Source organism: Penicillium bovifimosum (assembly GCF_028826915.1).
Source record: "Penicillium bovifimosum strain IBT 22155 chromosome Unknown utg000008l_segment0_segment0, whole genome shotgun sequence".
Classification (NCBI taxonomy): Eukaryota; Fungi; Ascomycota; class Eurotiomycetes; order Eurotiales; family Aspergillaceae; genus Penicillium; species Penicillium bovifimosum.
Genome location: NW_026622717.1, coordinates 1,194,360 through 1,215,072, shown reverse-complemented (window position 1 = coordinate 1,215,072; position 20,713 = coordinate 1,194,360). Strand labels below are relative to the sequence as shown.

The window sequence follows — 20,713 nt, the reverse complement described above, 5'->3', positions numbered from 1 at the left end:
CTACACCGCCGAAACAGACGTGCACTTCCCCCAGCTTTCCGTCGGAGATACCCTGAAGTTCGCTGCTATGGCTCGCGCTCCCCGCAACCGTTTGCCGGGGGTCTCTCGCGACCAGTACGCGGAGCACATGCGGATGTCGTCATCGCTATGCTGGGTCCGACCCACACCATGGACACCCGGGTTGGTAACGATTTTGTCCGTGGAGTTTCTGGTGGTGAGCGCAAACGGGTGAGCATCCCCGAGGCACCATCCAGCGGCACCGAAATGCGGCTATCAGGGGCTTGGCATTTTGGCGAGGGAAGGACCTCTCAGCGAGACAACCCAGCATAGCCATGACGACATCACGCATGTGCTCCGCGTACTGGTCGCGAGAGACCCCCGGCAAACGGTTGCGGGGAGCGCGAGCCATAGCAGCGAAGTTCAGGGTATCTCCGACGGAAAGCTGGGGGAAGTGCACGTCGGTTTCGGCGGTGTCGATGGCTTCACCACGGAACTGACTCCGCATCTGCTTGTCTGAGATTCCTTGGTAGTTGATGCTAGACGCCTCATCTTTGAAGATACCGCCCCCGGTGCCGGGTGGGAGTCGGAGATAACGACAGCGATCTTCCTTTCCATCCGACTCTCCGCTGTCTTCGTCAAGCGTGGCAACGTGCCAGAAAAAGGATTGTCGCGAGGCGTGGCTGGTGCGTGGTAGCTGCGGCTCAGGTTCCTGGGTGTAAGCGAGGGTCAGTAGGATCGGCCCTGGAAACTTACATGATATAAGCTGTGCTCACTTGCCTTGAGCATGTTGAAGGTTGATGGGGGGATGGATCGAGAAAGGGGAAGATATAGTGAGAGGGATGGAGGGCACGACAAACACGTGAAAAATACGAGACCAGCAAATCCCCAGAGCAACCATGTGGAGCACTGAATATGACAGCCTTGGAACAACATACGCCCTTCCTATCTTGGACATGAACGGGCCGCTTAAGGCGAGCGCATTGGAGGGTTGTGGCACATTGTGCTGTGAGGCTCCGTTGCACGTCACACTTGACGACGACATCATATCCATGGTGAACGCATCAAACAACATTCTAGGTACATGCTGCAGGGGCCAATGGCTCGTATAATTACTCGTTGGTACCTCGACAACGGATTTCTATACACAGTTCGGCCGTATTAGTCGCCTGGTGGACGCTTTATTTGAAGTAAGTCATATCCTGCATTCCCACTGTATTGGTTATAGGTATTGTCAAAACGAAGTCCTCGAAATACGACAGCAATTCAAGCGAAATGCAGGCGGGATGCAAACGACAAACGAATCCAAACCTGTCACACCAACCTCTTTTATATCCATCTGCCGTAACCTGTCGTCAATCGCTGTTTCAACGAAGTATGCATTGCACCTGGGCAGCGTACTGTATACTTGAATGTGTTTTTGACCATTTTGGCCGGCTCTTCGTCATCAACAGGAAAGACCGTACAGTGGGCTTCCTTGTAAGTCAGTCTTCGTCTTATAATTCGTCAGACTTTGCGCCTCAATATTCGTTCAACGCGATTGCGTCCATATTCCAACCCTCCTAGGTCAACTCCTGTCTATCAAGGCGGGATAATCACCCTGTCCGGCAGACGGGTAGCTGATAATCCTTACCTTCCGCATTATGGGTGTTTCGGGCAGGAGCATGGTTTACTGGATGGTACTTGGTGTTGTCAATATTCTGGTGAAAAAGTAGTAGACATTACTCCGTAGACTAGGTAACTATTGAAGAGGGGAATGATCAATGCTGTGTGCTCTTGAGGCACACGGGCCGATTCAGCAGGTACCACTCAGCATCGCCATCAGACCAGAGGGAGCAAAGAGGTTGGGCGCTTGAGCACAAGCAGTCAAATAGGAGATGTGTAGGAGTGTCACAAATTAGACTGCATTGTGAGGGCCGAGTGCCACGAGGATGACGGGCAGTCCAAGCGGCTATTCAACGACTACTGCTCCACTTACCAGTATGTTCAATTCAAACTCAGTATGAGGAGCATCTCCTTCTTATCACGAAACCATTTACATGTGTACGGTTCCTTTTCCAATAAGATATCGAGGAAAATCATCTGTTAAGTTGTCAATATCTACTTAAGCAGACCCGTGGTAGGTGGGCTTCCCGCCAACTGGCATGGCCCTATCCATACGAGACTACGATTCACGAATTGCCCATTGTGAGAAGTACGCTTTAGAAAAGGATACTGAGACATTGAACGGCTTCTGAATCTTGATCCATCCCCGCGAGTTGAAGGCGAATGACAACCGGATCCGCAATATTGATGGGAATATCGATCTCAGTGGGCTGCTTAACCTAAAAGATCGAGCAACGACACCTCGGCCACTACAGTAGACTGTGGGAGGTATGAATTGACCCGACTTCGTGACCTGTTTAGCTGTCTAATATAATCTTCACTCCCCGTGTAGAATGGATGCAGAGTAATGGGACAAGACCAACCCATTAACCCATAATCCATTGCACGTGAGAGTCATTGCCCGAGCGTGCCCAGACAATTCTAGATCTCTCATCTTCGTGATCCACTGATCTAGCACTTAGCACGGATGGTTTCTCACACGTTTGTTGAAGGATTAATCTAGTCTCTGCTACCTTGCTGTTCGACCAAGCCACTGACATGGGCAAGAAACCGTTATGTAGGTTCGCCCACTTGCTCTTGCAAAGACCAGGAATCTGCTGAATTTATATGCCGGATATAAATGCTAAGACGATGGATGAGACATTTGTGTCATAATGTACTCCGTCGGCTGAGAGTCTTTTATATTAGTGTGATACGCGGAATGGGGATTTGAATATGGATATCGTGAATTCATCTGAACGATAATTATCTCCAAGAACGAGGAGTAGGACTGTAGGTCTATGTAAATTTATCCATACACCAGGCAGCGAGAAAGTCAACATGCTCAAGGCAAGTGAGCACAGCTTATATCATGGAAGTCTTCAGGCCGATCCTACTGCCCCTTGCTTACACCCAGGCACCTGAGCCGCAGCTCCCATGCACCAGCCGAGCCTCGGAACAAGCCGTTATTTCTGGCACGTTGCCACGTTTAACGAAGACAACAGAGAGTTAGGATGCGAGTGATATCGTCGGTTGACTTTGACTCCCACCCGGAACCGGAAGGCATGGTGAAAGCGAGGGCTGCTAGCAAAGAAATGAGGAAAGGCGTTGATTGCAAGGGAGAACTCAGCAGCATCGAACGATATAGGCCTGCGGCCATCAAGGGGTTGGCGCTTTGTCGAGGGAAGGAGCTCTCAGCGAGGCAACCATTTCCAACTTCCCCTCGTTAGGGTCAACACAAGCACGACCCGGGTCGACCCCCCCAATCTCCTTTTTCCCACTCCACACTCTCCACGCATGTTCTTCTTCAGCGCCTCAACCAGCGTGGGATTTATGAACTCCGGGTGGTGCTCCAATATAGTGGAGATGATGCGAGGAGAGGATGGGAACAAAGAACCGACGAAAGTTTACGGAATGAACATGCGGCTCGACAGATACGCCACAATTCCCATAATGTCCTTGGCTGTGACGTGAAGTCAACATCGGCTGCTGCTCTCCTTTGGGTCGTCTTCCATACTTCTCGATGGTATTGATCTTCCTCTTTCATGGGCACCTCCCCCAGTTTCACAATTCTCTCCTGCGTGCCAAAAACACGCAGTGTATTCCCGTAGACATCCCAGACGCTATCCCCCTGACGTGGTAGAAGAATGCCCTCATTGACCAGAAAACTTATGTGCTCGGAGCCATCTGCCAGGGACGTACCCGCCGAGCACGAGACACTATCCCCAAATTGCCTAAGCAGTCGACGGTAGGGCAGCCCCACACACGTCACCTCACCAGTAAGGGACAGGCTTCTTGGCCCCTTGGGCATCTTGAGTGGTTCCGTGTTCGACTTTCCGCTAAGAGATGCCTCCTCAAGTCGATGTCCCTTCCAGTTCACGAACGAGAAAATCGCAATGATCTGTGGCACCTAGTGCCAGTGGAGGGAGCGGAGGCCCCCTGCCCGACGGTTTGTGTTTGCATTGATCAGCATGGTGCAGATCAGCGACGGGCCGCCCAAGCATTCGGTTCGAACATGCTCAACTATCTTGTCTACAGACCTAATGCGGTATGCGCGCCGGTAGACCTCAATGAATGCCTCCAATATTCAACCATGCCTTTTCTTCGTCGTTAACGACCTGGCATTGGCATGCCACCAAGTGGACGAGGATACGGAAGGCAAATTCCGCAACGTGAGACGGGACCTTGTCGTGCTCTTTGGCAATCGTCAACCATAGACGAATGTGGTAATTGAGCGCAGCCTTGGTGTTAGCTGTGCCATCCTCGGATAGGCGAGGTATCGTGGACTCGACGGCCTTCTCAGCCATGAGGGCCTTCTCAGCCATGGCGGTCTTCTCAGCCATGGCGGCCTTCTCAGCCATGAGGGCCTTCTCAGCCATGGCGGCCTTCTCAGCCATGGCGGCCTTCTCAGCCATGAGGGCCTTCTCAGCCATGACGGTCTTCTCAGCCATGGCGGCCTTCTCAGCCATGACGGCCTTCTCAGCCATGGCGGCCTTCTCAGCCATGACGGCCTTCTCAGCCATGGCGGCCTTCTCAGCCATGGCGGCCTTCTCAGCCATGTCGGCCTCCTCAGCCATGATGCACTGGGCACAGAGCGATGAGACCGGGTCGAAAGGAGTCACGTCATCACGGCGATGTCGACGCATGGTTTGACGAATCCAGATTGCAGACCTCCACCATCTGCCGAGCCCGAGACATTATCGGAAGACGACTGGGCAGTCAATAGGTGCGGTGGCGACAGCTCCCATCACCGACGTGGGTTGAGGCCGAGTGTGCAGCTTCGCACCAGTATCCGGGTTGTCCCCCAACCAGGGAGGGACCGCGTACCAGATTAGGAAGAGGTGATCGCCTTGGTTCCCGAAGAACTCTCGAAGCATGGGTCGTCGCCCTTCTTACCTTCAGGCAGAGGGGACATATACGCTTCTACGGGATCGGTCCATCGGAGACGACGTATGCGTGCGGGACACCGTCCGGCAGGATGGGGCGGGTCTCTGTTTCTCGCCGCCTTGCGCTGCACAATCTGCCAAGCCCGCGGACACTATCCGAGACTACGTATCTCACGCCCGGATTGTCCACATCCGTTTGTGTCATAGGGCGGTGATTGAGGCTCTCCACCGAGTTTCGTATGGTCAGAGTTGCTCAGTATGTGGGGATGGCTGAGCAGTCAAGGGTAGGGCAGCGACCACTCCCATCACCGGCATCGGTCCCGGAATGGAGTGAGCCTTCTTCTTCGGTGCCTCTCCCTCTCCATCTTCGACCGCGACTAAGGAATGGATAAGTTGCGTCGGCGTGGCAGAGATGAGCATTCTATCTCATCTATCTCTGATAGGCGGGGACTCGGGTCGGGAGCCGAGACTGCCGGGGCCGTTATCGTTGGGGTCTGGGTCGCTGGGATCGTAGGGACGTTCGACGGCAACAGGGGCTGATGGGGCGGCACTGGATGAAACCTCCGTGGAGTCGTTTCTTAGGGGAGGGGAGGTGGCACAATCGGCGACGATTTTGATGCGTTGCTCTCCCAAGCGCTATCGGTGCGAGAAAAGCCTACGGGAGACTGTCCTGGGAGCACTATGAGTGATTGATCAGCTCGGGCACTTCCCTCTGGTTCAGACGAGGATATGGTACTTACCACCTCTTCGGAGTATACGACCTTGCCGTATTTATAGCAGGATCGCGTTGAAACTGTTAGGTTCTGCGCAACTTCGCCGCAGGACATGGACAGAACACCTCTCGGTCCGAATTACAGACCGAGAAACTGCGACTGGATGCATTCTTATGAAGAGCGAAGGGGTCAGTCGGCTGATCACACATTTTGATTTGCATCTGGGTTGAATGGGGGCAGACGTACCTACATCAGATGAGTGTAGCTGATGAAGTTCTCCGACGTGATTTTGCGCGGGAGTGCGGTTGGCCATTCCGAGAACTCCAATTGCCGTTCGGAGTACTCGGATGGAGCGAGGCCGGTAGTGTCGAGTCCTGCCATGAGCTCACTGCCGCATCCTTCGGACCTGTCATTACCCTCAACAGAAGCTGCTGGGTTTCGGCGGTTTGCTCATGACGTGGCTGGGGGGCCATGTGGACGACCCAACGTTCTTGATGTGGGGACGCCGTTCCACAGATAAGCATTCCCTGGGTATCACGAGCCGTCAGGGTGCGATGGATACCTCGCACAGAGACCTCGGGAGTGAGTGGGAAGCTCGTCGACGACAATGAGTGGCGCTAGTGTGTCTGCTCTAAGCAAGCATTTGAGCAGTAAGTGATGGGCACTCGTCCCACAAGGATCTCAATCTGCTTCGTATCCCGGTTGAAGGGCTCGGGGCTGCTCCAGAGGACGTCCGACATGGTGACTGTCTGACATGTTGCCATCGATGCGACCTTGAAGCAACGGTGCTCATGGGCAAGACGTTGCACCTCGAAGGGGGAGCTCCGTTCCTCGCGGCTCGTCTGAAAGGGAACGATGGCTGCCTTGAGGGATTGGGGGCGGGGATAAGGCAGCAGAGCGATCTGTTCGGTGGAATGACAGTGGTGCTAAAGGAGTTGGCGCGAGGAACTCGCTGGTCCTCGGCGAGACAGACCATCAAGTGAGTCCCGCGTATCACGCCCGAACGCATTGGCTCCTAAGTGCCCGCGTCGTCTGCAGTCGTCGGTATCAGCTTTGGTCATCTGAAAAGAGATGAAATGAGAGGAAGAGAGATGGGATGGAAAAAGAAGGCGGGATCCTTACCAGAGAGACGAGGGGTTGAGGCCCCCTCGAGGCAGCCGAGGGAAGTACCCGCTTGGGGCCCTTGATTTGGCACTCGGCCGTCATGAGGCGCCTCATCAATCGATTCCGCTCATCAGACCGATTAGGAACCTCGTGGTGGCAGGTGTATTGATTGGTCTGAGGATGAAGGTTGATGGGGGGATGGATCGTGAAAGGGGAAGATATAGTGAGAGGGATGGAGGGCACGACTTAACCACGTGAAAAATACGAGACCAGCTAATCGGCAGAGCAATCATGTGGAACACTGAATATGAGAGCCTTGGAACAACATACGCGCTTCCTATCTTGGACATGAACGGACCGCTTAAGGCGAGCGCATTGGAGGGCTGTGGCACATTGTTTTGTGAGGCTCCGTTGCACGTCACACTTGACGACGACATCATAGGCATGGTGAATGCATCAAACGACATTCTACATGCTGCAGGGGCCAATGGCTCGTATGATTACTTGTTGGTACCTCGACAACAGGTTTATATACACACTTCGGCCATATTAGTCGCCCGGTGGACGCTTTACTTGAAGTAAGTCATATCCTGCATTCCCACCGTATTGGCTATAGGTATTGTCAAAACGAAGTCCTCGAAATACGACAGCAATTCATGCAAACGGCAAACGAAGTCAAACCATCCGTCACATCAACCTATTTCCCATCCATCTGGCGTAAGTTGCGGTCAGTCGCTGTTTCAAAGACGTATTTGCATTACGCCTGGGCAGCATCCTTGTATGTCTTTCCGAACAGCTTGGCCAGACACTCACCCTGTTTTGGCAGGTCGGTAGCTGATAAACCTTACCTTGCGCATTATGGGGGTTTCGGACACATGCATGATTTACTGGAACGTCTTTGGTGTTGTCAATATTTTGTTGAAAAAGTAGTAGATCTAGGTATACCGGAAAAAGTACAACTAGTTCCTCCAGGTCCTCAATGTTTGTGAGGTAGATAGTAGGTAGTCGGGTGGTGCGAGTCGCAATTCGACTTCGTAGGGCGTCAAACCCTCGTTTCGCGTCGACGCGTCTGGGAGTTTGACTCTTGACCGCCTGGCAGAAATTGGGTGCTGGCGCTAATCCCATGACATTTGGCGCTAGCCCTAATTGGATAGAGGGAGATTAGGCGAGCATGTCTCAGCCAATCAGAGTGCCTACTTTGAGCATGCCGAAACACAACAAAGCCGATTCAGCACGCTGAAAGAGGCAGGAGGTGGGTGGGATGCCAATGTCACCGCCTTCCTGGGGAGGCGGGTGAATGAACAGACACTGAGGCAATAACAATTGACTGAATCGACTACTTGATGACAATAAGTGTCAATAACTGATCAAATTAACTGCCAGAATCTGATGGATTGATCTGATTGAAGGGATTAAGCGAGGTTAAACTATCTACATACTATATAAGAATGGATCCAACTGAGTCTATAAGGCAAACTCAGTAATCCTTGTAGCATCATTGTCAACCTATCTCTTTCCCGGAACCAGAATCTGTTTCTCTTTCTTGAGCTGCTTGACAACATCAATGTCAATCTTCAAGGTGTTAGCAACAGTGTCAGCGGGAGACAGCGCTAGCCACTGAGCCAAGGAGATATCGGCCACACGTTCACTTTTGTAAATCTCGATCCAGACAAGCTTCTCTGTCTCGGAGGTGTTTTCAATGTAGTGGCCTGAATACACATCAGTGTTTGCGCGAGAACAAGATTTACCCTTTGGAGAAGTCTACTTACCGCTATTATCTGGGAACGCAGCTGTGTCACCAGCACGGAAATCGAATGTGCGAGCCTTGGAGTCGCCAGTGAACACAGTGGCACGGGCTTCACCTTGGTGGAAGTAGAGCCACTCCTCAGCCTAGGTTATGGTTAGCGCCATCATCCTTTGTACTTACATCGTGAACTTACATTAGGGTGCCAGTGGAGCTCGCGGAGACCCTTAGGCTCCAGTTCCACAATGGCTGCAGCGAGAGTCTTGGCAATGGGGAAGTTGGTAGAATCGACCTTGCGGAAAGTTCCTCCGTGACCGGGGACAGGCTCGGAGGGGTGTTTGTAAGTGTGGTAGATATAGGAATTCTCGCCTCGCAGAGTACCCTTGGGAGCATCGTCAAGGTCCTTGCTGACGGTACCGTTGAGAATGTAAGGGAACTTGGAGGGAACGGTGTCGAAGACACTGGCGTCGAGACCGAAGTTTTTTGCGAGTACGTCCCTGGGGGTGTGGGTGATCCAATCGTCGACCATAAAGGTGGTGCTGCTTTAGTCAGTAAATGGTACGCTAAACCATCACGAGGAAGTGTCGATACAAGTATCGCCTCACCAAGCCACTTCCAAGGGGGTCTTATTTGGTATGGCCTGGTGGGTTATACATGGGCTGACAGGGAAAGTTTGGCACATACCCGCGCTTCTCGAAGTCACCGTCGTCGAAGGCGAGGAGATACTCATTCTCATCATCCAAGCCCTGGACGTTGTGAGCTACTCCCTTGGGGAAGTACCAGATATCACCAGTCTCAAGGACGTCGGTTTGGAAAGCACCGTTCTCATCAACACCGGTGAGGAGAAGGGATCCATTGTAGACGAATCCCCACTCGGCCTGTATAAACCTCAGTAAGTCTTGAGGATATAAGTGAGTATAAAGAGAGTAGAGAGCAAGCTACTTACCACACGGTGCCAATGTAGCTCACGAATAGCACCCTTGCTCAGGTGCTGCTGGGCACCTGCAATGTCGTGGCTCTGGGGTAGATCCTCGATAACCTGCTCACGAGACCAACCACCTGGGAACAACCGAGTCTGAGACTGAGAGAAGCTCCACTTGACATTAGGCACATAGCCATTATCGGTACTGGGGGTGCGGAACTGGTTTGGGACCTGAAGATCGATTTCCCTGTTGGTGCCGCCTATACGAGGATATCTGTAAGCATCTGTTAAGCACGCTGGTAGCAATGTGCTTACCTAGAATTGGGGCGCCCTTTTCACCGCTAATCGGCTGGTCAGGCGACTCCTCATGCCTTTTCGCCTGAGGGATTGCCATGGCAAAGGCAAACAGGCCGAAAAGTGCGAGGCCTTGGGACTTCATGACCGTGAAAGAAGCAGAAGAATGTACACAAGGAGGAAACTCGACCGACGTGATATCAGCCGAGCTCGGAGTCGTCCAGATTATATATGATTTTTGGAAACCATCTACCTATGCTTCTTGGTAATCACGACAGCGAAATCGACCCGAGAATGCAACTAGTCGCGAGCTGCAATGTCCCGGCCCTCAGGGCTCTGCCATGCTGATCTCAATGAAAACAGAGAAGAACGCCAACAGGTTCATCGCTTTAGCAGAAAGTGTAAAGTCAATAATGGCTGACCCGGGGATGATGCAATTTAGGTCCATTTCTCCAGTTCGCCTCTCGCGGATGACCTTGTAAATGAAGTGGCTCTCGATCGACAGGTGCTTGGACGTGATAAGACAGACACAATAAAGAGAAGAGGGTATAACAACATTCTTGGCATCATGTCGAAATCGATGGTTCGTCTGTGCTCATTGTCCCCCATGTAGGAAGTTGAGGTGCAGATCGAGGGACCTGACAGGTATGACAGTATGCTATGTCTGTTCACAACAACTCCGGGTTTGAGAGAGGAGGGAACAATGACCTCGGGATGTTCCTGAATCACCTCATCGGCACCTTGGATGAGTAAGTAGATCCTACATGTCTTGGCTTCTTGGCTTCTTGGCGTCCGCAGATCGTTCCTCTGTTGTCACGGCTTTGTTGGCAGGACTGCAGTGAATTCCCGAAGTAAGCTTCGCTTTGACCCCTGGAGATGAGTCCCGGGCTGTGATTGTAGGATTTGACCTGTAGGAATCCACAATTGGAGGCTTGACTCGAGCCTTTCCTAATTCGGTAAGTGTCGGTTCCCTTGTCCTAGCTACGGGCAATTTAACGATCATCACGACAACGGGGCGCTTTGCCTGCGGAAATTTGGTGGCCTTTCCAGGTGTGTATTGTACAGTACGTTGTAGTTCTCCGGGGATTTGGTCTCATGATAGCCCTGGGCTATTGACCTCTGGTACCGTGTGAAGAGGTAAATTCTGACCTTTACCTAGGTCCATGTGTTGAGAGGTATATCGAGTGGCACCATAGTACAAAGCGCCTAGAACAGCTTGTTGGCTTCAACCCCGACATCTTCTGATCCCTCAACTCACCCCTTCAGTGATGCCTTCTTCGTTCCTATGCTTACAATGGACAACGGCCCACCCTGCAGAGGTCTACCGACAGCGTTCGTCCGCATTGCAGTAGCGCTAATAGACATAGCAAAGCTAAGCATTGGAATTGGCTCTTCCTCGAGGCGCAATTTGAGTTTCGAGCTATTGATCCCACGAACTTGTGATAGCTGCCGGGACTCTGCATTAACCATGATCACGACATCTCCTCAACATTAGGATCACTTTAAGGCGGCCTGACTTTGCGATGAGAATCTTGGATACGGGGTCAAATCGTGCATGATCAGCACTTCCGACTCGGAAACCATCTGGCTTTCCACCTCGTTCTTTTATGGATTCGTCATCTTGCAGATCAATTTTCCCATTAGGAAGTCCAGATATGACACCAAGTCAGAATGCAAGATCGTTGCGTGCTATGTGTTCTTGGTGTCGAGATATCCTACCAGAAAAATGGGGAGCACGATGTGCTTGATCTGAATCGAGATGAAGGCGTACTGGGGTATATAAGCTCTTGAAATTTCCCGCAAATGTGCTCGTCCAGCCAACGCAATCGTTCTCAATCTTTCTCACCAAGATGAGATACTCTATTGCTTCCATTGCGTCTCTGGTCGTGCTCGGGGAGTGCCTCTCTTTGCCTCCTCTCATTCCCAGTATCCCTGGAGTGACCGAGCTTCTGTATGACGTCGTCCCTCCTCTGCCTATCTTGCAGGTTCCTACACCAGCAAAGGAGAGTCCTCCCTTTTCTCCGAGCGACATTAAGCCAAAGAAGGTTGGATACTTCTGGACTGGTGCGGGTGACAAGGCTCACAAGGGTAAGGATCTACGAATTGCCAGGAGACAGGTTGATGCTGATGATAAGTAGATTTCCTTGCTACCTACAGTTTAGATGATGTGAGTCACTTTTACATCCACAAGCCTCTATCTACAACCTCATGCAGAGCTCCTGTGTTTCAGTTTCATATGCTAATCTGCGTCTAGGACACATTTGGTACCCTCATTGAGATCACAGACGTACCAACCAGTGGTAATGACCCCCATCACCTTGGACCCTCGCTTGATGGAAAGACCATTTGGGGTGGTGGTTTGCTCTCCCTCTTGAAAACTCAGGTATGAAACCTTCCATAAAGCATAGCAAGGGCACATCTAACATTCCAACTGGCAACAGGATACTGGATTCTACTTTGATACCTCCGACCCTTACCGCCCCAAGTTCTTGAAGAGTAACCGCGGTCTGCTTGCATCCATTGCAGACGAGGTCCGCGCAAAGCCCGATGGCGGATTCTTCATCACTTACATGGGCTCTGCCGTCGGTACCTCTCCCGGTCGTCTCATTGAGACCGACAAGGACTTCAACATCATTCACGAATGGCCCGAAGATGTGGATGGTCTGCTTAATATTCTCGGGGAGCAGTTTAATCCTCACGGGCTGACCATTGACTGGGACAAGAAGATCATTCTGACTTCCGACTTCGTCGAGCCCCTTTCCATTCTGAAGCCCTCTCTTGGGATTCGTCGTGCCGACACTCTGCGTCTGTGGGATTTGGATTCCAGGACTATCCTCAGCACTCTGACTATTCCCAACGTGAGTGCAACTCTGATGCGAGGCCGCTATACATGTTCTAACTTGAGATAGGGTGGTGGTATCCAAGACGTCAAGTTCATCCCTGGACACCCCGAAGCCGCCGCCATCGCGACTGCAGTTCATCTTGGCCAACTCTGGGTTATCTACCCTCTGCGCAAGGACGAGAACGGCAAGCAGGGTGTGATAAAGGAGCTCTATGACCTCGGTCCCAAGGCTCGTGACACAACCGCTATCTAGTAAGTAGCATAGGTTCCTACATAAGTTACACTACCGAAAAGGTCCAGTCGCTAACAGCACTTCCTACAGCTCCGACATCACCCAGGACGGGAAGTACTTCTACGCCACCCTCACCACAGCCAACCACATTGCCGCCCTGGACATTAGCGACCTCGACAACATCAAGCGGCTTGATGATCCTGATGAGGACCAACCTACTATCGGGCCTCACTACATCAAGGTCACGCCTGATCAAAAGCACGTTGTCGTCACGGACTACTTCGTTCAGACGGGCGAAATCGGCCTCATCAACACCCCGGCTGACTTCAAGGCGCTCTATGTTGACCTGAACGATGATGGCAGCCTCTCATTCAACCGGACCATTGACTTCGATAGAGAGTTCGCCAACCGCGGTGGTGCTAAGCCTCACTCTGTTGTGATCTTCGATTTCACTGACCCTGAGAACCCTCTCTACTACTAGACTATCTCTATAGACCGGGTGGTGGGATGGTGTGAATGGGAGACGGAAGTTGATGTTGAGACGTGGATATGATTGTTAATTCTTCTGACTCTGACATCTACTGGATCTGGCCATTTGGTTATTCTAAGGTTATACATAATCCTGCATTTATTTCCATCTAATTTACACAACCCGGGGCCTGTGGCCCAACGAGAGATACCTTCACCCAAGTAACCTGGAACACGTCAAGCGCGTACCTGTAAGTGTTGCCTATATACAAAACGTGAACAGGACATGTGTACAGTACCTTGAGATGGCCGTCAAGTTCTTTATCTCCAAACCCGCGCACCGATTATGGAGGCGGCAAAGAAGACAACGCGTCTGCCCGACGCGCCCATGCTCAGCGACGGCATCGACATCCGCTACAAATCCTGGATGACTGGAATCAAGAGGAAGCTTACAGGGAATGCCAACCTCAAGGGTCATGTGATCGAGGAGGTGATTGTTTGTTCGTGCCTGAGGCACGTACCTACCTGATGAGCAAAAGTTAAAGGCTCATCTCAGATAGTTGCTTTCTTTGTTTCTCTTTCTCTCCTCACCTTTGGTTTTCTGAATGACAGCACTCTTTCCACCAAGACTTGGCTCGTAACATATAGGTAGGTGGATGCCGAGGTTCAGGGGCGTTCCCGTCAACTGGCAAGCCCTAAGCCAACGGGCAACCTAGCCTTCCGGCAACGGGTACATGGAATGATATAATTTATCTAGTGCAGCTGATTGCTTTGGACTTCGAAGTATGGATAGTGCATGGGTATACGTGAAACCTACTAATATATCTAAACTTGACTAACAATTCCATCAAACCTCATCCACATTCACTTTAACCGAGGCTTTCGAGCTCCCATCTTGCCGTTTGTGGGCATCGGTCTGATTACCAGATACTGCCGACGCCGACGCAGCAGCCTTGCTGGCGATGATATCATCCTCCAGCACCTCGCGGAACTCCTCGCGCTTCGGTAGAAGGTACCTTACATCGACATATCTCAGGATGCATGTCATGATAATCACAAGAACCAACAAAGCCAAAGCAGACTGCCATCCGTACTTATAGAACGGAGCTTGCGAAGCAGGCCAGACGAGGACCTGCGACCAGGCAGAAATGGCATAATACCCGGCGACAGCCACACCGACAGTGAGTGACCGAGCCTCTGGGTCCTGCGGAATGAGATCGGATAGCCAGGCAAAGATCAGCGGCGCCGTCCCAAGAGCGATATATGAGATGAAGTATGAAGCGTAAGCAGCGGACAACGCAACCGATGCTGGATGTCTCGTCCAGATACTCATGATAATGCACGGAATAATCCCAATAACCGCCTGGGCAACAATGAGCAACCAGCGCGTCTCAAAGTAATCCGATAGCAGAGCCCAGATCCAGACAAAGACAACGTTAATCGCAGAGCCCCCGATAGGAATAGCGTTGACATCCGAGACAGTCCATCTGGGACTCCCGTCAGGATTCGTCAGCGCCTTCAAGAAAAGCCCGAAATAGCAGTACCCATACGTCCCTAGGACGGTCGCGATATACAAGATCGAAATGAAATACACAACCCATCCAGAGAAAGTGCGCTTGATACCAGCGATTGTCATCTTCTTTGGCTCTGCACGTCCATTGCGCGCAAGACGCTCCAGTGCAAGCTCGCCGTGCACTTTCTTGAACCAGAATGCGCGCGGGTTAGGTCGGTCGGGCAGATCGGGGAGCATGATGAAGCCGGCGAAGCCCCAGATTACAGTGATGATTGCGTTGATTATGAATAGCCAGCGCCAGCCCTCTAGGCCGGCGTGGCCGTGCAGCGTCTTTGTAATTGCCGCTTGCATTGCGCCGGACATCATCTGACCGACTGCTTGGCAGGAATGGTAGAAGCCCATGCGTTTGGCTAGCTCTGTTGGCGTGTACCAGTACACTAGATGATTGGTTTAGTTTGGTGGATCTGTGAGTGGTTTTTCGGGATACGTACTGAATAGGGTCATCATGCCTGGCCATGCGCTACTCTCGCATAGACCGAGGAATACGCGGAGGACATATACCTGTTTTGCGTGAGTTGCCATTGCGATCAACCCGGTCAGAACACCCCAGCAGATCTCCAACCCAGGGAGCCAATAACTTGGTCGCACATAGGTGAGGATGATTTGTGAGGGGATGAGCATTATACAATATGCGACGTTGAAATAGGTTGTGAATCTGGAAACATCAGTTACCTATTGGCCAGTTGGCGAAGTGGAAATGCATCGACTAACAAATTAAGCTCATTCCCGACCAAGTGCAAATCTTCCTTCATGCCAGAGACATAGGCATTGTTGATATTCTGTTGATCGAGATATTTGATCACTGACTGGAAATTAGTGTTCACTCTTCAGCTGTGAAGGGGGTGCAGCCCGCACCCTGTGAAAGACAGCCAAAGGTCATCAAGAAAATGTCCAGACGTCGCACTAGGGCCTTCTCATCCGGGGATCGAAAATCGGAGTTTGCCGCTGCATTGCGGCGGAATATTTTGAACGACACCATTGTTTTGATGAGCGTAAAGAAGAGCAAGGAGAGCCGGTTATATACGAGCTGCAGCGATGATAAGCCCGTGCATGTCTATGACCCCTCGCAGATAGGAAAAGTACCAAGATACAGATCTCGGACATGATCCGACTCGTATTTGCTTCTGCGATGAGCGTGTGATAGGTGGGAATTCTGTGGGCACCAGTAGCTATGCCGATCTTGGGGTAACCCCAGAGAGATCAGGGACAGTCCTAATCAACCTAAGATATGAGGGAAGAGCCTCCTTGGGTGGCACGACAGCTTGGCATTCAGCCAGACTCCACTTGGGTAAAGAGACGTTAGTCTTCGCTCCCAGTCCGTGGGGGTGGAGGCCCGGTGGACAGTTCTTGTGGAATGGCGGGAGTCCGAGATAGGAGATCCTGAGCTTCCCCGCACCAGAACCCCAAACAAGAAGGTCAGAACGAAGGTATCGACGGCTCGAGCTATATATACGCTAAGCCTTGGGTTTTGCATACTGTCAGATGTCCAACATGTTAATTCCCACGGGGTCTAGCAGAAGCTTGCCCAACCCGAACCCCTGTTTGAGCTATTGGCAGCGAACAACGCGCGCCTATCCGCATTTGAGTGCCAATATCGACGCGGAAGTCCCATCGGAATCGAAATATGTGATTGTGGGATCTGGAATTTCTGGTGGCTTGACTGCTTTCCAGTTACTTGAAGGAGGAGCGAAACCCGAGGAGATTGTTATTTTGGAGGCACGCGAGGCTGCGAGTGGCGCAAGCTCAAGGAATGCCGGACATGTGCGACCAGGTCGGCGAATCTCCCGGTCGCTATAGAAGTCACGATATCTGACGTTGGGAATAGATGCATTCAGAGGATTCAGTGCTTATAGAAAGATTCACGGAGACGAACAGGCATTGAAAATCATCAAAGATGAGCGACGAGTCCTACAAAAAGTCGACGAATTTGTGAAAAGGCATAATGTGGAATGCGACTTTAACCTGACGACAACCTTTGATGTTTGCATGACCCCTGAATTTGCTACTTACGAGGCAGAGAGCCTGGCAGCGTTCAAGAAAGCAGGAGGTGACGCATCACACGTCAAATTCTACGAGGGTGAACAAGCACAGCAGGTAACTAGAGTCCCGAGGGCTGTGGCAGCCTACGAATGGCCGGCAGGATCGAGCCATCCAGCAAAGCTTGCACAATTTCTTCTGCAGACGGTGATATCCAAGGGCGCAAAGCTATTCACCTTCTGTCCTGCCACGAAGATTGAAGCAAATGCTGCATCTCCCGGACGATGGGATGTGCATACACCTCGGGGAACCATAGCAGCGGAAAAGATTATCCATTGCACCAATGCTCATGCAGCCTTGTTACTGCCTCAGCTAGACGCCTGCATCCGACCAAACCGTGCACAAGCCCACAGTCTAATTCCCGTACCCGCTTTCTCGGGGGAAAAAGCCCTGCAGAAGACCTTCTCGCTCCGCTATAGTCTTCACCATTTCTACTCCCTGATTCAACGCAAAGGAGATGGCACGTTGGTGTTAGGCGTATCGCGATCCAATCCGAGAATGAGTCCCGAGACAATTAAAAGTATCCTTTCCACGGACGATTCGCGATACAATGAAGAGATTGCCCAGGATGCTCTACAGAGCTTCGGTGAGATGTTTCCCGAATATGGATCCCACACTGCTGCGCACGGTGAAGGGCTGGACCATGTCTGGACTGGAATAATTGCCATGACTACCGACTCTGTGCCATTTGTCGGAGCGATTGACTCGCTCCCGGGGCAGTATATTTGTGCGGGTTTCAACGGACATGGTATGTTTTTCCTCCGCTTGACTACAGCCAGATGATGTTAATACTGATGTACAATAGGTATGGCGCGGATATTCACATGTGCACCGGCTGTCGCCCAACTGGTACTTGGTAAGACGTGGGATGAGACGGGCCTACCGGAGTGTTTCCAATTTAGCAACGAAAGACTGTCACGGCTCTCCGGTGGGGATTTGCCTTCCATTTGGTAGTTGACTGGTACTGGGGTGTCAGACTGTGTTTTATCATATACAGTTTATCAGTGAAGACCCAAATTCAGATGATATCTATGACCAAGCAGTAGCTCAAGAGCGAACATAGACCCCGGACAGGAATAACATTGTGGATCGAAGGCGGGGGCCCGACGCCTTCGATCCCCATCGTCGGGCCCCAATTTTATTCCTCTCTGTCGTTCCGATCCGTGGGTGGTACCAAAAGAAGGTGTTCGGAACGTCTGCCACATTCTCCAGGTCCTTCACCTGGGCGAATTCCTCCAATCTTATGCCGCACAGGCGTCTCCATCTCCCCGCAATCGCCGAGAGCTCAGGCGGGAGGTCCGAATTGTGGCCAAGCCACTGCAACCATAGCGTACTCGCCGCCGGGACAAAAATTGTGGAGGATGAGGCAGCCGTAACCAGGAGTTACCTGGCCAGGGCCGCCCAGGGAGTGTAGATTTATTGAGCGCGCGGGCGATCGTCGCGAGCGGCGGAGCGCGCCGGAGCATCCGACGTTGACGCCGCCTTTTAAGCAATCTACTAATTAGGTTTAGCGCGCCACAAATCTGGCAGAATATTGAATCATGTGATAAGGCCTGAGGGCACTCAGGTAAGGTACCAGCAAGTCAGCTTCTGAGCTTACAGCTACTAGTTACAGACACCTCTCCCCGTCGTTACCGCATGTAGGAGAGATTGCCATGTTACAGTACATGCCTCAAAGCTCAAACTACTGTGTACGTGTAATCATAACCATCTGCCATCTCGGTAAAATACCACTCACGTATTTGGGGGCAGAAGATCGGCGCAAGGGATAGCAAATCACCGTTAAGCGGGTCCGTAATTATGGGGGCCACTGGAGATGTACATCGCTCAGGGACAGTCTCGGAAACTTATACATAGTGCGGCTATTCTCCGAGTCGAGAGTAATCCGACTCAACAATGTTTGCTCTCCTCACCTCCTTGTTAGTGGTGGCCGCCCAGGCTTCCACCTCCTGTCGTTGCTTCCCCGGCGATGACTGTTGGCCCTCCGAAGCTGTTTGGACCAAGTTCAACGAGTCAATCGGTGGACAATTGGTGAAGACAGTTCCACTGGCTACGCCATGCCATGAGCCCAACTATGATGCTGCTCAGTGTACGATTCTGCGGGATGGCTGGGAAAAGCCGGAAGAGCAGTAAGTCCTTTTCTGACTGTGTATCGGGAAGTTGTGGGACTAAACAAACGATAGCTATAAGTCATCTTCATCTATCATGGCCGGGTTCTTTACCAATGGGACTTGCGACCCATACCACCCAGTTTCGAAGCCCTGCACTCTGGGTAATTATGTTGCCTACGCCGTCAATGTGACGACCGCCGATCATGTATCAAAGACAATCAAGTTTGCGACAAAACACGACATTCGTGTAGTTGTGCGTAACACAGGTCATGACTACAACGGGAAGTCTACCGGTGCTGGCGCCCTCGGTATATGGACACATCATCTCAAGGACATTAGCATCCATGACTACAAGGACGCTTATTACACCGGCAAGGCAATTACCATGGGTGCAGGTGTGCAGGGCTTTGAGGCGTACGAGGCTGCAGAAAAAGGCGATGTCCAGGTCGTTGGCGGCGAATGCCCTACCGTGGGCCTGGCTGGTGGTTACAGCCAGGGCGGCGGTCATTCGGCGCTCTCTTCGCGGTACGGACTTGGGTCGGACCAGGTCTTGGAGTGGAAGGTAGTCGACGGAAAAGGTAAAATTGTCACGGCAACCCGTGATAATGAGTACTCTGATTTATACTGGGCGCTGAGCGGCGGAGGTGGCGGCACATATGGTGTTGTTCTATCAATGACTTCCAAGGCACACCCGGCCACCCCTGTGTCAGGCTTCAACTTGACCTTCACCAACGATCAAATTTCTCAGGATACTTTCTACAAGGCTGTTGGGCGTTTCAACACACACTTGCCGGCTATTGTTGACGCGGGTGCGATGGCGATTTGGATGTTCACCAATACGAGTTTTGCTATCACGCCATTGACTGGACCCGATATCCCCGAGGCAAAGCTGCTCTCCTTGATTGAGCCGTTTATTAAGGACCTGAAAGAACTGGGTATCAAGCCTACGACGTACTCTGAGCAGTTCTCCAGCTATCTCCAGGAATTCAACACCATGCAACAGGAGATTGGTGTTGGCGAGGCTCAATACGGTGGCTGGCTTATTCCCCGCACAGCCGTGCAGAACAGCAACGATCGTTTGAATGCTGCACTTCGCCAGATTACGGAGGATGGGGCTACCTTCATCGGGGTGGGACTCAATGTGTCGCAGAAGGTGATTGGAAATGTGAAGAATTCAGTTCTCCCTGCGTGGCGCGATACATTGATCTCGGTGACACTCAGCACTCCTTGGAAGTGGAACGCAGAAGAGGAAATGCTGTCAGCGCAGAAGAAGATGACGAACGATTATATCCCCAAGCTGACAGCGGTCGCTCCTGGCTCCGGAGTATACATGAATGAGGTAGGTTCTATTGCCTGCCTATGACACTCAATTTCTGATATCCATGCTAATCATTTCAGGCCGACTTCCATCAACCGAATTACAAAAAGTACTTCTACGGTGCGAACTACCAGAAACTGGACGCCATCAAGAGGAAGTATGATTCCAACGATATCTTCTATGCCGTGACTGCAGTTGGTTCCGATGCTTGGAAGGAGCATGCGGACGGTCGACTCTGTCGTGTCGACCGAAATGCCTCGAGATGTGGATTTGGAGGCGATTTGTAGAACTAGGAGATAGCCATTTTCTTCAACTCTTTGTATATAGACGGACAGCCGGTTTCTCTTGCAAAATTTCTGTCTGTTTCGCCACTTGAATAGATTTTCAT

The 20,713-nt window shown here is 51.6% G+C and overlaps 8 protein-coding genes across 8 annotated transcripts; 3 read left to right on the top strand and 5 right to left on the bottom strand.

Moving 5' to 3' along the window:
* N7515_010141 (ABC-2 type transporter-domain-containing protein) lies at positions 1 to 505 on the bottom strand (the record flags this gene model as incomplete). The annotated part of the gene is made up of 2 exons (XM_056670884.1): positions 1 to 208; positions 261 to 505. The coding sequence occupies 2 exons, from the start codon at positions 503 to 505 to the stop codon at positions 1 to 3; spliced, it is 453 nt and encodes a 150-aa protein (XP_056517257.1).
* A 3,486-nt stretch (positions 506 to 3,991) lies between these two features.
* N7515_010140 (uncharacterized protein) lies at positions 3,992 to 4,727 on the bottom strand (the record flags this gene model as incomplete). The annotated part of the gene is made up of 2 exons (XM_056670883.1): positions 3,992 to 4,159; positions 4,518 to 4,727. The coding sequence occupies 2 exons, from the start codon at positions 4,725 to 4,727 to the stop codon at positions 3,992 to 3,994; spliced, it is 378 nt and encodes a 125-aa protein (XP_056517256.1).
* Positions 4,728 to 5,393: 666 nt separating this feature from the next.
* On the bottom strand, positions 5,394 to 5,794 carry N7515_010139 (uncharacterized protein; the record flags this gene model as incomplete). The annotated part of the gene is made up of 2 exons (XM_056670882.1): positions 5,394 to 5,603; positions 5,708 to 5,794. The coding sequence occupies 2 exons, from the start codon at positions 5,792 to 5,794 to the stop codon at positions 5,394 to 5,396; spliced, it is 297 nt and encodes a 98-aa protein (XP_056517255.1).
* A 2,496-nt stretch (positions 5,795 to 8,290) lies between these two features.
* On the bottom strand, positions 8,291 to 9,889 carry N7515_010138 (uncharacterized protein; the record flags this gene model as incomplete). The annotated part of the gene is made up of 6 exons (XM_056670881.1): positions 8,291 to 8,493; positions 8,554 to 8,674; positions 8,725 to 9,067; positions 9,213 to 9,406; positions 9,475 to 9,710; positions 9,766 to 9,889. 6 exons carry the CDS (start codon positions 9,887 to 9,889, stop codon positions 8,291 to 8,293), a joined length of 1,221 nt encoding a protein of 406 aa, XP_056517254.1.
* Positions 9,890 to 11,510: 1,621 nt separating this feature from the next.
* Positions 11,511 to 13,299, top strand: N7515_010137 (YncE family protein; the record flags this gene model as incomplete). The annotated part of the gene is made up of 6 exons (XM_056670880.1): positions 11,511 to 11,832; positions 11,883 to 11,911; positions 11,999 to 12,127; positions 12,186 to 12,602; positions 12,654 to 12,838; positions 12,909 to 13,299. Coding segments are annotated over 6 exons (1,473 nt in total), but the record flags the coding sequence as incomplete, so codon positions are not given.
* An 834-nt stretch (positions 13,300 to 14,133) lies between these two features.
* N7515_010136 (Major facilitator superfamily domain general substrate transporter) lies at positions 14,134 to 15,838 on the bottom strand (the record flags this gene model as incomplete). The annotated part of the gene is made up of 4 exons (XM_056670879.1): positions 14,134 to 15,236; positions 15,291 to 15,514; positions 15,571 to 15,661; positions 15,715 to 15,838. The coding sequence occupies 4 exons, from the start codon at positions 15,836 to 15,838 to the stop codon at positions 14,134 to 14,136; spliced, it is 1,542 nt and encodes a 513-aa protein (XP_056517252.1).
* A 512-nt stretch (positions 15,839 to 16,350) lies between these two features.
* On the top strand, positions 16,351 to 17,850 carry N7515_010135 (NAD(P)/FAD-dependent oxidoreductase; the record flags this gene model as incomplete). Its single annotated transcript, XM_056670878.1, has 3 exons — positions 16,351 to 16,630; positions 16,685 to 17,644; positions 17,702 to 17,850. 3 exons carry the CDS (start codon positions 16,351 to 16,353, stop codon positions 17,848 to 17,850), a joined length of 1,389 nt encoding a protein of 462 aa, XP_056517251.1.
* Positions 17,851 to 18,792: 942 nt separating this feature from the next.
* On the top strand, positions 18,793 to 20,612 carry N7515_010134 (FAD-dependent oxidoreductase; the record flags this gene model as incomplete). The annotated part of the gene is made up of 3 exons (XM_056670877.1): positions 18,793 to 19,025; positions 19,080 to 20,346; positions 20,406 to 20,612. The coding sequence occupies 3 exons, from the start codon at positions 18,793 to 18,795 to the stop codon at positions 20,610 to 20,612; spliced, it is 1,707 nt and encodes a 568-aa protein (XP_056517250.1).
* Between the last annotated feature and the right edge of the window lie 101 nt (positions 20,613 to 20,713).